Source organism: Mytilinidion resinicola (genome assembly GCF_010093595.1).
Source record: "Mytilinidion resinicola strain CBS 304.34 unplaced genomic scaffold BDZ99scaffold_1, whole genome shotgun sequence".
Classification (NCBI taxonomy): Eukaryota; Fungi; Ascomycota; class Dothideomycetes; order Mytilinidiales; family Mytilinidiaceae; genus Mytilinidion; species Mytilinidion resinicola.
The window spans coordinates 3,031,760-3,048,605 of record NW_022985437.1 but is presented as its reverse complement, the minus strand read 5'-3'; the positions used below and the strand labels follow the sequence as shown (position 1 = coordinate 3,048,605).

The 16,846-nt window shown below is 50.4% G+C and overlaps 4 protein-coding genes across 4 annotated transcripts; 3 read left to right on the top strand and 1 right to left on the bottom strand.

Annotated features, from left to right (window-relative positions):
• Positions 1-964: 964 nt before the first annotated feature.
• On the top strand, positions 965-3,469 carry BDZ99DRAFT_565504 (uncharacterized protein; the record flags this gene model as incomplete). Its single annotated transcript, XM_033727481.1, has 8 exons — positions 965-1,051; positions 1,106-1,135; positions 1,188-1,244; positions 1,298-1,732; positions 1,781-2,187; positions 2,283-2,352; positions 3,161-3,251; positions 3,309-3,469. The coding sequence occupies 8 exons, from the start codon at positions 965-967 to the stop codon at positions 3,467-3,469; spliced, it is 1,338 nt and encodes a 445-aa protein (XP_033584851.1).
• A 1,375-nt stretch (positions 3,470-4,844) lies between these two features.
• BDZ99DRAFT_514108 (uncharacterized protein) lies at positions 4,845-5,949 on the top strand (the record flags this gene model as incomplete). Its single annotated transcript, XM_033724806.1, has 2 exons — positions 4,845-4,952; positions 5,008-5,949. 2 exons carry the CDS (start codon positions 4,845-4,847, stop codon positions 5,947-5,949), a joined length of 1,050 nt encoding a protein of 349 aa, XP_033584850.1.
• A 2,662-nt stretch (positions 5,950-8,611) lies between these two features.
• On the top strand, positions 8,612-9,457 carry BDZ99DRAFT_470833 (uncharacterized protein; the record flags this gene model as incomplete). The annotated part of the gene is made up of 1 exon (XM_033721667.1): positions 8,612-9,457. One exon carries the CDS (start codon positions 8,612-8,614, stop codon positions 9,455-9,457), a length of 846 nt encoding a protein of 281 aa, XP_033584849.1.
• A 3,806-nt stretch (positions 9,458-13,263) lies between these two features.
• On the bottom strand, positions 13,264-13,755 carry BDZ99DRAFT_371203 (uncharacterized protein; the record flags this gene model as incomplete). Its single annotated transcript, XM_033714821.1, has 2 exons — positions 13,264-13,667; positions 13,716-13,755. Coding segments are annotated over 2 exons (444 nt in total), but the record flags the coding sequence as incomplete, so codon positions are not given.
• Between the last annotated feature and the right edge of the window lie 3,091 nt (positions 13,756-16,846).

The following is a 16,846-nucleotide window of genomic DNA, read 5'->3' as shown; positions in this document are numbered from 1 at the left end:
GAAAATTCAACTTTGCTGGGCACACAGCAATCAATACAAAATCTTCAAATTCCTAAGATGGGGTTCTAGAACACTTGCTTGTACGCTAGAAGCTCGCAAAGCTACCAAGTGTCCGTCCCAATTCTAATTTTACATACGTCAATCAGAGGTCGAGGACTCTGATTGTGATGAGTCTAGTGGCTGAGGAAGTTCCTCCAAAAGCTTCATGTAATTATAGTGCCCAAATGCATTGAATGCAGTGTCTCCTGTGGATCGCTAACTATGTCTTCAGCAATTATCTTTCGGAGAGCAGAAATGTACATACATCATGCAATCTCCTTCTCCCTATACTTTAGTTACGGTGCGATATGCGGTATTGTGACCCAGCAACCTCGATGCCACCCCGATATGTAGTTCTCGTTCGTAGACTCCAGGAATCCGATGAATGTTATAATGTATTGCAAGAGTCTTCAATATCAATAATTGACCGGCATGCTGAGCCACTATATATTACGGCTATATCCTTGGTATTCCTGGCACAAGGCTCATTCCGATCATTTTGTAGGTGAATGCTGGCATAGCTCCTGCGTTCTATTTGCCACACAAAAGCCACAGACCCGAAATGACGAGTTCCTTGGCTCTCCGAGTTCGGCGACTCTTGACTTCCACAACTCAGGTTGCAGCACTACAACCTAGGATCAACAACTCATATGCTAGAAAGCTACTCCGAACATCAGCTGTAGAGAACACAGCTGAGATCTCAGCTGTGGAGAGCCCAGCTGAAAACTCAGCTGTGCAGTGTTCAGCTGAACTTACTAGCGCGCCACCCAGGGGGTGGCCCCCCTTCCTTCCCCTAGTATATATACAACTAGCTAGACGTCTATAGAAATCAGAGTTCACATCAATTTCAACCTGAGTCCACATCACCGTTTCACGAGAGCCTTGACCCACACACGACGGCCACCTTCAATCACCTACTCTCTACATGTCGCCCGTCAACTGCCACTCGATAGCACCTGGCCAAGAGAACACGGTGTCGCCATACCTGGGAGTCATGCAACCCTCGCTGTCGGTTAGTCCGAGGAGTCCGTATCAAATTGCATTCCTAGACTAACTTGCCTAGCAGAATCAGAACATGTCTCATGCCGCTCCCCTGGTTCGTCTCCCCTCAGCATCCGTCCATCACCTCCAGACTTACACTCAACCAGGCTCCCAATTTGCTGGTTGCCGCCATGCACGCTTCTGCGGGAGTGAATAGCCCTCCGGTGCGCCCTCTCAATTGCTTTCCACCGACTCTTGAAGCTAATGCTCTTGATAGGATGAGGCGGCATTTCGATTTCTTTCTCTGCCGCGTGAGTTGAGGGATATCGTGTACGAATTCTCGACCACGAACGGAGGTTCTACCCGCGTGCTATGGAAAGCCGGAACGGGCAAGCGCGAGGTCCAACTCGTCAACCTCGAAGACCAGACCGCTATTCATACTTTTCACGGCCTGGCGATGTCCAATCTACAGGCCTCCGAGGAGGCTTCTGAACGATACTTGGCCAAGACCACACCTGAATTCGAGGAACCCGGCCAGTTCAACGTCCTATTCGAACAGCTCGGCGAAGAGCGCGATGGCGGCAAGCCCAAAGCCTACACCCGCTTGTCGTCTATCGCTTTCAGATCCCTCGCGGGACCACAGGCCGTCAAAGTGTTCAGGAATATCCTTGACATGCCGAATATCCGCCGTGTGGTCCTCGTGCCTCGGAGGGTTCCGGACTATATGAACCCGGGCGCCTGAGCATATAACGCTTCGCAGCGGATGTGGATTGACAGGCTTCTCTCATCTCCCCGAGTCTTGAACTTCCTCCTGAAGCTCAAGCAGAAGCGTGCGGAGGACGGCCGTCAGACACATCTCATCTTTGAGGCAAACTGGTTCAACGCTGCTCACGATTACGAAGCCAATCGGCGTAAGTGTCGAATGTTGGCGCCAGCGGGACGACTTGATCCAGATGCAGTTGAGGACGCTGTCGATGCTTTGAACGACTACTGGGATACTGAACTGGCCAATCGCCTATACGACCATATTACCCGCCTTGTCCACGCTAAGACCGACCGGATTCGTGATCTCCGAGCCGGAACTAGTACTCCGCGCATCCAGGCTCATATCCGACGACTTCGTCAACAGCGTAGAAACCTCCGCGACCTGAGGGCCTCTAACGCTTAGTGGCGTGGATCGCCGGTCCGGCTGGTCTAGTAAGTCCTATCCTTGCAGCAGCTACGATACCTACATGGTGGTATAACTACTGACTATCGTATAGCCACGCCGACTACGATTCCCCGGGGGTTCGAGACATCAATTTGTTGGGGCTCGATGGCGGCTTTGACGAGGTGAGAAGGGTGGGAGCGAACCCCAGAGCCATCCATGTTTCGTAGAGACAGAAAAACTATTACAAACCCTTTTGAATCGAGCGAAGGAACCTGGAAACCTGTGCATATTATTGATGTCCCCAACGCTGCTAATATCCTGGCACCGCTTCCACTACATGCCCGTAAAGTAGAGGGCGCCGCCAGTCTGACCGCATGTATCGCGGTAAATACCTCACTAACTTACGGGGCGAGATGCGTCACGATTTCTACTAATTATGCATATACATATCCATTCTACGCCTATACCATAAGTCTATGACCCACGCAGTCTCTATCACAAGCACTAAATTAGCCACAAACATATCCCACGCCATCAGCACTCTCAGGCTTTGTTACTCAATAATGGCTGTACTGCAATGTCGACAATTCTCCGTGTAGCCTAAATGTTGCCTCCGCTCTAGAACAGCATATTCCTACTCTAACTAAGGAACAACAGGTAAGGTCGCTAGATGCATCCTTGCTAAGGCTCCGAAAGCTGACAAAAAAACTAGATCTTCCGCTTCTCCAAAAATGTGGCTTTGGCGGAAGCCTTCTAGGATCCGATATCCTTTCATATGGTTCGTTATATCTGCGCGCATTTATGCTAGAGGTAGGGCTAAAAGGGACAAGCGCAGTGGCTTCAAGACGGACATGGGGCTTTTCGTTTGTCAGGGCCGGACGATGCACTCTGTTTCGAGAAGGCATGTTGCGTTCAAGCGTATGTCAACAGGTATGCCATGAGTAGGTCATGTAGAATTTGGTTCAACGTTACTGGCTAATGTACCTATAGGCTCCAAATCTTGAACAAGAGCGATCTCGTGTGCATATTAGGAAGCCGGATGCAGCCAAACGGCCTGCACCAGGTTTCGAGGAAGTGCTCAGTACGCCTGTGGCGCTTACGAAGTTGCAAATGCAATTCCCTTGATAACACCAACAAGGTCTCAATTTCCACCACCTCCCTCACGAGATCAAAGACAGCATCCACGAGATAGATGCAACAAATGATGGCATCGCCAAAATCTCGTGGAAGGACATAATCCCTCTCGAGGGTCAACTCGTGCAACCAATTACGAATACTTACAGACACTTCGCACGCTGAACCCAGTAGTTGTCACAAGTAATAAGGCCACTGTTATAGCTCCAGACCGTGCTTGTAATCATCAATTACTGGAATTCGAAGGCCCATGCTAATTTACGATCTTCTATTAGAGAGCGGTAGAAAGTGAGAGGGGCATGAACCGAAGAACTGCGACAGCCTCCGCATCATAACTTAGTAGATCGCCATGGACGAAGGATTTCTCGTGCTTTCTAGTAATTTCTAACTGTATGGAAAGTTAAGAAGGTTGTCGAAGCTGCTAAGAAAGCCCTGCATTCAGTCCAATGCATTCAAGAAGCAGAACGAGGCTTAGTTTCGAACTCTTGTCTACGGCCCCATATTCGTAAAGTTTTGAGCAGAACTACGCAGGTACTGAATAAGGATGAAGGACCGACATGTGTTGATTCTAAGGGAAACTGGGATCGCATTTGTAAAGGTAGGGCAGGAAGCAAGCCGGGCTGGTGAGACACGCTGGGCCAGGTGGAACGCGAGACACGGCTAGTACTACATTTCTTTAAACGGCAGATGGATCAGGTAGTGAGGGCACTATTCAAGGTACGAGCGGATGGACTAATGCCTGAAGCTCAATGGTTTGATACGGCGAGGGACGCTGTCAAGTAGAGTTCTATTTGGCACTGAGCTAGCGGTTTTGGATAGAGAGTTTTCAGAGTTCGTGAGGCTGCTGATAGCTTTATTGAATGTTGCTTGTCTACAATTTTTATAGACCACTGGTATGACTGCGCGATTTAGGTAAAACGAAAACTGTATGTGCTTCGAGATGCTGAAATGCTTGTTATTTGCCTTCAATGGAGCTATGTTGCAACATTTGCTATGAAGGAGCACGAACTGAATTCTTCCGTTGCGAAAGATTGATTTGACTGTTGAAGGCCGAAAGGCTGTATCATAATACATGATAACTCCGCGGAGCCTGACCTGATATGTCCGCGAAATAGTACTCATTTGCTCTGCAATGGTATATAATTCCCTACAACAATATAGAAGGTCTACCCCGGGCTTCTTCTGGTCAAAATGCTGGTAATTCAATGGGTATTATAAGAAATAGGGTACTGCTCAGGACTTTCGTGCTCATTGTCAGGCCGCTACAGCCAGACTCCCAGATCTCTTATCAGTAATACGTTTGGATGCCTAGCGCTCCCTATCGGGATCCGCTCTCGGGGATGCTATCTGCTCAGGTATACGTGATACCGAAGATCCACGTGGCTGGCGAGCACGGGCCTGAGGGGTCCCTGGTGCAACTCTTCATGCTCGCGCAATTGGCGCCCGCTTGACTCGCCCACAACACATCACACCCTCGAATATCTTCCGCATCCAGCCTTTGCCTAGTCCTACGGCAAAGAGGCAGACCTCTTTCACTCCAATGGCTTCTTCTGGCATGCACGCAAGTCCACCAAGAACCCCTGGCCCGGCACCGCCGTCCGCACTCGCACCCGCAGCCGGCACGGTTTTGCTGCATAATGGACCGCAGGTCAGAATCCGCGATTTGAAGATGTGTGCAACCTTGAAGCTGACCGTGTCTATAGCCCGGCGCTAGCAACCGCCTTGATCCCGGCCTCGGCCTCCTTGTCGACAGCGTTCGCCGCTATGGCAACGTTATGACTATCCGATGCCGCACTAAATTATCGAGTTGCACAGAGCTCGTCGCGAACAATGACAGCTACGAGCATGATCTACCGACAATGCTACCTAGTACACCAGAAGAACTAGAACAAGCATTCCCGGCTTCATTCATCGAAGCAACAACTTTCGAGTTCGTCGACGATGCAGCATTTAACCTGCTCTTCCGCCACATGGGTGGCCACAGGTTGCGCGGCGAGCGGAAGCTCTGGGATCATATTCGCGCGGTTGCATTCAAGACACTGAGCGGTCGGCATGACCGTGTCGCCTTCTACAATCGCCTGAAGAGCATGTCAAACCTAGAGCGCATCATACTCCTTCCCGCGAAGGTTGTGCGCCAGCGAAATGAGAACCCTTATGCTTTCTGCGAGCAACAGGAGGCATACGTCCAGGAACTGAAGAAGAACCCAACGTTCGGATACCTACTCGTCGAGCTCGCGCTACAGAAAGCGGAGGTTGGACGTCTCACCAAGGTCGTGTGTGAGCCGGGTTGGAAGGATGCGTTCTCCGTGCACGAACGCAATCGGCGTTTCTGCAACGCCCTCGCAGGCACGAACGGTCGCTTGCCCGAGGTGATGGTGGAGCTGTTCGCTCCATATCTCAAGGAACACTTGGACCGTCTGCTAGAGGGCATCGTAGATGACGAAATGGAGCGACAGATTGAGAGTCATCGTCGCGGTATTCAGAACGCGTCCGAGGAGCATCAGAACAAAGTGGAGCGACATACTGAGACTTATCGTCGCGGTATCGAGAATGCGTCCAGGGAGCATCAGAACAAATTCCAACACCACGAAAACCACATCTCCCGGCTCGAAAGCGCCAAGGTGTCAAGGCAGTTCTCCTCCTAGTTCTTCCTAGAAGGCTGAAGCAAGCACAGTCGAAGGGTCAGAGGTGCATTTCGGGCGAGCACGGAAGCAAGTCCCCTTTAAAACACAACACCTTTCTCTACTCTCTTTTCAAAAGGCAGGTCATGCGTGGGTACATGCATATTCTCAAATCGGGTCTGATACATCGATATTGATTCTCGGAGGCTTGGTTCTACTTTTCATTGGGTATTCTGGGCACATTTGGCGGTTGAAATTGGAGTCAGGCGAGATGTCAGATTACACACAGACTACAAAGCTACCTACCTACAATGACTAAACCATGCTCCCAAGCCTAATCACTTTCTTGCCAGATCTTCCAAGCCCGGGTGTAGTTTCAAATGAGGGCCTTGTACTTTGGTGAACCAGTGAGCATTCGCAGGCAAATCATTCATGAGAATCAACCAATCCTTGAAGCTGACAGAGGGACTGTACCGTTTGCGTAGCGTGTTCTCACTATCGTTTCGCCTATACTATAATCGATCAAGCCGAGTCTCGCAAAGCCCTGAGATGAAGGCTTTTTGAAGGTGATCTTAGTGAATTCGGCCAACCTCCACATACGCGCGAGCATCACCTCAAAGTCAGCCCACGGCGCTCTATATACAGCCATCTGATTAGAACGTGCTAACAACTATAGCCTCCCCTTCAAATAACAATGAAGCCCTCCTTTCGCTTTTCCCCTTTGGTGCTGACGAGGATGAAGCCTCAGGAAATGAGTAGATTAGTTCCATAAGACCCATTTGAATGAACCGATAATCTAACAACATGAATGCAGCCCCTGCCCCCTCTCCTCTACATGACGAGTTGGAGAGAAGCTCGACCTACTAGCGAAACGCTGACAATCAGATCATCTGCGTTAAGTAGCACGCAAAGCACGGCTTGGGCGACACCTACTTGAACAATCCGTTCAACGTCTAACTTGTTCAAGACGCAACGGAGGAGAACACCAATAACGGGATATTCGAGCCGGTTCCATCGCACACAATGACCAAACTACTCTGAAATTGAAGCAACCAGAAGGCACATCGCGAGAGGAAGCTCGGGACCACCTTCGTGCGGTGGCATTTCCGGAGCCACCCTGGTATGAGGGTGCGTAGTGATGCGTCGAGCACATGCGGCCGTCAATATGCCTCAACAGGTGCAAGAAGAGAGACTCGATGGAGCAAGTGCGTCCGAACGAACGCAAAAGGCGTACATCAAACAGCTGGCAGGCTATTCGAGATATGACCAGGGCCTGATCTCCCTTGAAAAGCTGAAAATGAAAGACTAGAAGAAGACAGTGGTGGCCTTTGAACTAGACTTCGACGATGCGTTTGTCAATTTCGAGACTTCTCGTCCTTTCTGCGAAGTTTGGAGTCGAAGCGCTAGACGACGACGATAGTCAGTTAGCGACCGAGGCCTTGGAACGGCTGTACATGGAAGAAATGAAGGCGGCTATAGCTCGAGAGATAGCAAGCCTGGTTGAGAAGACGAATTGTGTAATCGGTATTCTCAGGCGGGCCATCATGGACGGCGATGTGCAACTCGGCGTGCTGGAAAAGGTCTAGTAAACGAACGACGAAAGCGAAGTCTGAGCAAAATCCTACAAATTCACCAGCCGCATCAGGAAATTGACTTTTCCAACCACTTGACTGCTTTCCACGTTTTGTCAGAACTTTAGCAATAACTTGAGAGTTCTGCCGAAACAGGTTCGAGAAGAAAGGTGTGGTTGTAGACATTTCCAGTGGAAAACACGAACGCTTGTTCTGTGTAGATGAATCTAGATCGCGCTTCTAGACTCTTTGTCTGTAAGCTTGAGTTGGCGAAGCACGCGCGGGGATCCAAAGTAGGAGAGGGACCTTGTTCCTATCAAGTATAGATTCCATGTCGGCTTCGGGCAACGACGATCATACCAGCTTTCCGGACTCGAATGTCATGCACGTGATCAAGAATCCAAAAATTGCAATCGAAAGAGACTAGTGTTGTATAGCATCCAAAGCATCGGAGTTGTTTCGGAAGAGATGAGCCTCTCCTCCAAAGATTGTTGGATGCGTGGCAATATGATGTGTAAGAAGCGCTACTTCAACGACGGGGCCGGGTTGTCTGTGGTAAAGCATACCAATTTGAGTATTGCTTTAATGCCTTATGTCGAGATCGAATTCACCAACTTCCAAAATCGCGACCGTGAGTCTCTAGTATCTATTCCTGGATGATTCACCACCAACCAAGCTCCTCTTTCTACGCTTGCTAGATGCTTCAAGCATAGTTGTCGTGAAACCTGCTCTATCATGTATCTGAACCCAGTGAAAGCTGCCATTTCAAACCAGGCGCCCTATATAAGTCTACTACTCCACTCATAACTGCCTCTACTTCATCAGAAACAACTTCCACACCCTCACCACCCATACCACCCATACCTCCTACCCCTCCTGCTCTCACATCTGTCCTGGACATCCACGCCTCCCAAGTGTCATCGGCATTCACCACCCCTGCAACTTGACTTCTGGCTCTGCCACCCAGTCTGCTTCAAATATGCAGTCCCCCAACGACAATCAACCGGTTCGTTAACATTCTTCCCAAACAAGTTGTCCTTCATTCGATATACGAATAAAGTCACCAGGTAGCGAAACCACTCGGTTTCAAAGATCTTCCCGGAGAGTTGCGAAATATGGTCTACAGCGAACTTGGAGGTGGAGCTGTCATCAAGTACAGCTACGACGAGGACGAATGGTACCGATATCGGAGACCCCTCATAAGCGAAACTCCCAAGAATCCTGGCGCTAGGACTACGTTGGCAGCACTGATGGACACGGATGCGGACCTTGGAAAAGAGGCTCTAGCCCCGTTCACTCAAAATACCAACCCCGAGTTCAAGGACATCTACCAGATGGCTCACATCTACAACAGAGAGGGTTACTATTCAGACTCCCAGGAACGCCAGCTTAAGAAGAATCTCCGATTCATTGGGTTCCGGAAGTTGGAGTCCTACCTCGTTGCAGAGCTCCGGAGCATGCTTGCAAATATTCCGCTCCTCCGCGAACTAGTCATTCTTCCCTCAAAGGTTCCGAAGAATGACAATTGGAACCCCGACGCTTTCTCCGACCACCAGCGTCGATTCATCCAGCGCATCGTGAAGAGCAAGGAGACCGTTCTCCTCTTCCGAGACCTCAAGGTGGCGCGAGACAATAGTGAGCGGCGGACGAAAGTGACGTTCCGCGCTGACTGGGACGACGCCTTTGAAGAGCACGAGAACAATCGCCCAAAATGCCGTAAACTAGCTGCTAGTGGGGGAAAGCTGACTGTGGAAGTTCGCAAGAGGCAGACGGAGGAGCTGCGCGTCTATTTCGATGAACAGGTCAACGAAGCTCTCAACGTTTTCCTGGATGCGGATATGCAAGCCGACAATGAGCGAATTGCTCGCATGGAAGCGAAGGTCGCTGAGGCGCAAGCGAATCTCGTTGAGGCTCGGCAGGCTCTACAGAAGAACCAGAAGCTCCGAAATTTCAACGCCTAATGAGTTTGTGAGCTTTTCGTTCCTCGTGGCATTCTTGATAGCACACAGCGTTCTTCCGGGAGGTACTCTGGTGATGGCGTGGTCCTGGATTCAGATCCCTTCTCTTTCTTATGTTTGTTGTATTTTTGCCAAATGATAACTACTTATAAATGGTGATCGTCAGTGCTTGTCTCAATAATGTATAAGCCATAGGATCTGGATCCACTCTCTCCTCTACCCGCTTGTGATAGTGACGATACAGCGATTGTATTTTCAGTCTAAGGGCTGGCAATGGGGTGTGAGCAGTCTATCGAGAAGGCACCACGGTAAGGCACGCGGGGGTGCAAAATTGTGTCGTCTCATAGTATAAACTTCTGACTTCACTTTAAATAGTGTGGGTAGATTGTGGTGAGAAATGCCACCGTAACCCTTGAGGCATGCTGCAACTAATGTTTGGTGAAGATATCTGGACGGAGAAAAGCACAAAATTTAATGAAAGGGGTTCCTAACGAAAGCTAACAATGGGACAAAATCTCGAGCGCACAGAGTGTTAGGGCTCAGGTAAGACTAGGATTGACAATGCAATCACAAAGCCATAGTCAATTTATGCGGATACTGGGTGGGAGCAGACCATAGTCAAACTTTATGTGGCCTGGGGTACCTCAACAGTTCTACCCACTCGTCAAAGTACAAAAAATATGAACTATGAACGCGAAAAATAGCAATGTTGCGAATAGTTCCACATCACGACGTCCACTAAAAGCCCAACACAGCGCGAAGACCACTCGACGAGACCCGGATCTTGCTTCAGGTTTACTAATATCAATAGGCCCACTTCATTGATTTAGCAGCTTTCCTCTATGTAACTCTCCACTACCTCCCTCGATCTCTCAGCCTCTGTATTCTTGGACCATGGCCATGAAGATGAATTGTCCTTCCCACTTTGTAAGACTCACTGGCGAACTGATGGCCAAAAGTTGGATAGCGCCAGATGAAGGAACACATCCTAATCGTGATGCACACTCTTTACGTGAGGCTACTAGATATGAGGCGGGCCACGGGGTATGTTTCCATATCAACGCCCCACGCGCGCAGGGCATATGACGTCTTCTGCAAGTCCGCCCTCATATTCCTCCTCACCTCAGCCAGCCGCCTTCACAGACTGATACGACTTCTGCGCGGCACGTGATCGATTGGGCCCCGTCACGCCTCAAGAGGGGCAGTTTCGAGCACATCCGTGCGCAGCTACACCTCGCAGTCTCCTCTTCATTCACCTGCGCCAAATTGCTCGCAGTTCGCCAGCTTCTCCGAATGCCCTGCGCAGCGGTGACATATCGTTGACTGCAGACCGCATTGCCATGGCCTACGGTGCTGTCATCGTGTTAGTCCGATTCTCGAACCCATCCGTTGTCGACTTACCATGTTATTGACGATCCAAGAATCCGAGCACGGAACGAATATGAAGAGGTGGCGGCCGATGAGGTCTGAATCGGCTCTACTACATGACGTGGAGCGTACAGCGTGCCGGGCTAAGGACGCTGCCGTGACGGACGCTGTGGATGCTACAGCCGCAGGAAATCTTGTCGACTTGGTGTCACGGTCACTGACGGCGATACCTGCTTGGAGAGACGTCAGTGTGCTAGATTTCCAGAAGAATAGGCAGTGCGGAAGAAAGAAAACTCCTAGTGTCAGAAGTAGAAATGACAACACCGCCGTATGGCGTATCAGTATGGATTAACATTGCTCATCATACCAAACATTCAAATTTTGGCCGGTTGCATATGGAAGTCTTGCTTGGAGGTGCTTGAGGGAGCATCAGGGATGCCTGGAAAAATACTCGAGTGCTCGGGAGACTTCGAATTGCACGAGCATCCCTAGTCACCGCGAGACACCCCTGGGGTGAATAGGGAGTGGATGCCATACTTCGACCAAAGGGCCTGGCTGTACCGATACCTATTCAGAACACTTATGGGTGGCTGGGAGCATCTATGTGTGCGATATGGCTAGGATTGGGCTAATTTTGACTTACTTTCTATGCCGTCGACGCCTGGCGCCCCTTGGTCCCGTTCCCTGGGCGAGATTTGGCACTATTGCCCGCACAGCCTAATGAAGTGTACTCTGAGGATGGTTACACCTATGGGATCCTCCCCAGCAAGTTTCGTAAGAGGGAGACGCGAATTGCTGGAAATATAGCCTCCGACGCTTCACGGTTCCCGAAACGAGGCTCCCCGCGCCCGGAAGTTGGCTCAGCCACGGCATTATCAACAAGCTATCGACGAACTACGCATACGAGCTAGTTGTATGGACCTATAGGAAACTCCTCGTGCGTTATTGGGTACCTGTTTGTGTTATTGTGGTTGAGTTGTGGTCCGGGAGGGGAGGGCTGTCTCGACCGCTTCTGTGACAACACCACAACACCATCAAAGCTTGGGCTGGCATCGCCAAATTCAGCACATCGCTTCTCTATATCATGCAGTAGATGCTCATCATGTGCATTGGCTTCCTGGGGTGTGTTGTGGTTGTCATATTCAGCATCTGGAGTCACATCTCACGCCTGCATCCAAGGACCATTGATTTAAGTATACTGTAGCCTATGGCTTTGGAATTATTTTTTTTGGCTTTTCTATTTACTTGTCGCAATACCCCGTTCCGGTCGAGCTCATCAAGTCCTGAAGTAATCCAAGTCCGCTTGAGACTCAAAAAGAATCCCTAGCAGTCCTAGCATCAAGACAAGATACTCGCCGATTTTCAACCGTTCCTCCAAAGACAGACCCATTGCAAGAAAGGAAACCGCATACCGAGTCTGGAAAGCCTGAGTAGACTCCCAAGGGCCCGTCCACCCCGTCCAATACCAGCATGCTCGCCAGTGATAGAGAGAAAAGAAATTCATCGTCGGAAAGCTCGTTGAACTTCTCTTCCGGCTCCGATGCAAGTCCAACTCTGGGGGTAGAAAAACCACAGAACAAAAGGAAAAAGGGAATTGAGTCTCGTCGTCGTTGACTCCCAATTAGCCGCCAATGGGTGATGCAAAAAGCAGATGCAAAAGCAGTTTTCTCTCGTGGTCCGTACAAGGTGCAGAAGTCTCTCAAAGCCAAAAGTCGAATCGTGGCAACCGTGGTTGAATAACCAAAGCTGCAGCAAACCCGCTGTCGTTCCTCTCATGTCGTTACGATCCAAGAACACCTCTTGCCCAGTGGTCTGAGCAGCCGTTGCATAGTCATAAGCGTTCAGCCGATTGTCGTAATGCTCGTAAGACTGTGTCTTGTTAGCGGCTGTTGTGGGCTTCTTGGACGTTGGAGCGAGCTTACAGGAAAGACGATCAGGTTTACCACTGCTTAAGCGTCCCAGTAGACCTCGTCGCTATCCCATGCGAGCTCGCTGGCTTCAATGCTGGGCACGTCCGTCATGTCCCAGGGAAACATCTCTGCTAGCTCTTCCTGATCATCGTCGATATCGGCAGGAATGATCTGAGAGTCTGGTCCGAACATGGCAGCGAAGTATGGAGCAGCCCAGGCGGCGCGGGTGTTTGCCTCAGCTCGGATTTGGCGGTTCAATTTGGGTACCTCAATGCGAGCGGGAGTCGTAGCCGGGCTTAGAGATGCTATGAAAGCATCTAGGTCTTCCTCAGTGACTTCAAGGCCTGTCTTCAGTCGCTTATCGGAAGTGTTCTCATCGTCATCGGCTTTCCGCTTCAGGTCCGAGGTCGTAGTGGACATCGTCTCATTGGGTTGGGCTACCATGGTGAACTCTTGGCCAGGTGTAGCCATCGTCTCATTGGATTGGGCTACCATGGTGAACTCTTGGCGAGGTGTAGCTGCGCGCTTCTGATTTCTGGGTGCGATGAGGTCTGGGACGAACCCGATGTCGTGACAGTGTTTGACTAAGTCTTTCGCAGAGTATGTTGTTGTGAAAGCCTTCGGGCCGAAAGACTCGCGAGTGGGGACGCTCGTCCGTGCGAGCATGGGTTTGCCCTCGGGATCGTAGACGAGCGACCATCCAAACTTAGCGAAATATTTGTCCGGCGATGTGATTCCCAAGAGAGGGCACGCAATTGTCAGGAAGCCTTTTAGCGGAACTGCGTCCTTGCCATACTTGTCGCGCAGCTCGGACCAAGCATTCGCAATGAGAGCCCACAAAGCGCGCTCGAAGCTCTCCATCCACAGAACCGCGATGAGTCCGGAAGCAGTCTTCATCTGCAGATGAGCGAGCTCAGGGCAGCGTAAAAACCAGGCTGTTATTGTTAGTGGATGTCTCAACAGTGCGACATAAGGAAACTCACTTCGGCTGGCGATGTAGGCGTTCAACGCCTTCCTAGGCTTGTAGCCTGGGATCATCGGCGGCGGGATGGGCGCTGGCAGGGTTGCGCGGGCAGTGACCGGGTCGGGAACTTGAGGAGCGTCCAGGATGTACTGCATACCTCCTGGTCGGTTGGGCATGTCCTCCCGATGGATGCTGAAGAGCAGTTCAAGCTCCTCAGACGAGAGTCCGGTAAACCACTCGAAGAAGCGGTCTGCAGTGGAGACCTGTCCACGGGCGACAGCGTCGTAAAACATGTTCCAGACAGCGAGGTGGCTCATTGGTGCAAGACAACAAAGAAACTTCAGTCGATGTCTCGGCGTAAAACAAAGACAAAGAACGGCTACTGGTAGGTTAGCAGAAGCGAGGATCTAGGTGAACAGACCACCTTACCTATATTCGGGTGCTACGAGATTGATGAGCCAACTCGGAGGGTGGAAGCAGGAGAGTGGAAGCAGTCGGGTGAGGTTGTTGTTCGGTCGAGGGTTTGAGGACGACAGTCACTCGGGCAACGGCAAGTTAAGTACTCTCGCACCTCCCAGCCCCCGAGCAGAAAACCGCTTCACCGCCGCAACTCGGATGGTTTCCACTCCTGACTTGAGCCACGGGTTCGACTTCGCCGGTCGGTAAAATGAGCGAGAGTCGCCACTCCGCTGTCCTCGGCCCTCTCCGTCTCTTCATGGTTTTGTGACGAAGCATCACGAGTTCTCCCCACCGAGTCACCAACATGCTCCAGTATGAATGGACCAAGACACGTAGCAAGGTAAGCAGCGCCCACCCACACTATGCGAACATCAAGCTTGATAGCCACTTCTTCTATCTCTCATCGCACCCAGCACAGCCAAGTCGATGCCATCCAGCCAATCCTTCTCATTACCGAACTAGGACACCGCACACAGATACTTCTGCGCCATTTATCGTTATCGGGAGGACGTATGTCAGTGCCTCGGGGTTGGGCATCTTGGTTCATAATCCAGGGTCCTGGCTACTACGGTAGGTGGGTCAGGACCGGGTAACTTCGATGTTGTGGTAGGTCTTCTTTACTGTTACTCTTTTCTCTCCATTGCGATGATTACAAATGTTACTCCAAGGTCTTAGTACGACCAACTGCATTCCGGCAGTTCGATCGGCTTTGAATCTGATGAGATTAACACTTGCATCATATGAGCAAGACCCAGCTTTACTTCATCTACGTACACATTACCTCGTTGGACTGCGCTGACTTGTGCTTGCGTACCGCCACAGGTGTCGGAACGAATGAAGGCTGAGTACCTGCAGCGACGAAGACAAACTCGACGGTAGCCACTGCTACACATCAAATTCCTACAGCTCGGAGCTTCACCTCCATCTTCGGCCACCTCCACCTCTCTCTCTCTTGGTGGCTAAGCATCTCGAGTCCTCTCCAACCAGACGCTAGCCAACACTAACATCAATGGACCAGCGCTCGGAGCTAATAGACAGCTCCCACTCGCACCTTGCCACCGTCAAGCTTGACAGCTCCTCCTTCTCGTCCTCATCGTACCCGACCCAGCTGGATCGAGGCCTTCCGGCCAATCCTTCTCATTGCCGATCGATTACACCTCACACAGAGCTTTTCGTTGCATGCGTCGTCTCTGGAAGTAACATCTTGGTGGCTCGGGACGGGGCAACCCCAATACAGTGATTAGGCCCCGTAAGTTTCCTAGCTCGGACTTGCCCCCGCTCGTCTGCTAACCATCCCTCATGTCGGCGGACGAAGACGAGACGACCAGGCAGGCCACCGCCACCGGAGTCTCTTTCCTCGAGGCGAAGCGCATATCCTAAGCATCGACAACGACCTCAGATTGAGTCTAACCATAGTCTTCTATCGTTAAAGTCCAAAGGCAGCGAAAAGGTCAGCTCCCTTATTTCTTTTCTCTATCTTTTGGTTTCTTATGATATCCAATATCGTGCTAACATTCGCCAGTTATAGCTGAGACTTTCTGTTGATACTGTCCCTGGATAAGTCTGAGAGAAAGGCCTCATTGCGTTTGCTCTGCCATATCAGCATGAATCAAGCTGACGTTCCTTGAACAGGCTGGAACTGTGAAGCTTCTACCGCCATCGGCAAAAGACTTGAGCAAAAGTACACTGCGCTGTACTTACCAGCAATACGAGAGAATCCATTTTTTTCGTAGCCGTGGCCACTGCCCGACGAAGATAAACTTGAGAGGCCGGATTTACCATGGTAAGAACCTAGTTTGCTTCGCGAGTGCGTTTATGGTTAGGAATGATTAAAAAACCTGCACCAACATAACCTTCTAAGGGACATGGCTATCAGCTATGAGACCGAGGTCTATAGTTGCTGTGCTCCCACTGAAGACAGTACAGACAAATTCTGATCTAGCACGATCCTTCGTTTTGAATTTTGGAAAAATTTTGAATTCGGCTGACATCATCTCCAATTCAGATAGCGGATCCTCTTTCACAGCGACATTTTATCGCTTTCCGGTTCGAAGATGTAAGATCAGCATTTTCTCTTCCATTTTCTCTCTCTCTTTATGATTACAAAAGGTTTGCGCGAACAGAAATACTCTTGGTGAGATCAAAAGCCTACTTACTATGAAGAAGATCCCGCATTCCATTTTGGCACTCATATCTCTGATATACCAAGCGGACATCTCATGATCAATCTAGGGTCACGTTAGATTTATCAGAACTCCTTCCCAAGAAGGGCAACGATCTCCAAAGAGAAAGAGATATTATACCACATCCCACGGAGATGCCTTGGATCATTGGTCTTTTTGGCGGAGCTGGACTTCTCAAACTACGGTATGGCTCTCCTAGAGGCTTTGTGCGCCGCTAATGATGATATTCGGTCTTTTTGGCACCTTTTCCCAAAGTGTCGGAACGGATTATATCCGAACCATGTAATGAGGCATGTTAAACCCCTTTCTGCTTTAAGCTGCATGGAGTCTGGGCAACTGACATTCCGGCTGTAGGTACCATGATAGTTGCAGGGACCGCGCTCTCGAAAGATCCCATGTTGAGACTTCCTCATAGAACAAAGAGAACGACTGTTCGGTGGCTTTCTGATGCCGTTTGAGGCCAAGCTGAGTTTTGTTCATCAATCCAGGACCGCGAAGTGATAACGTC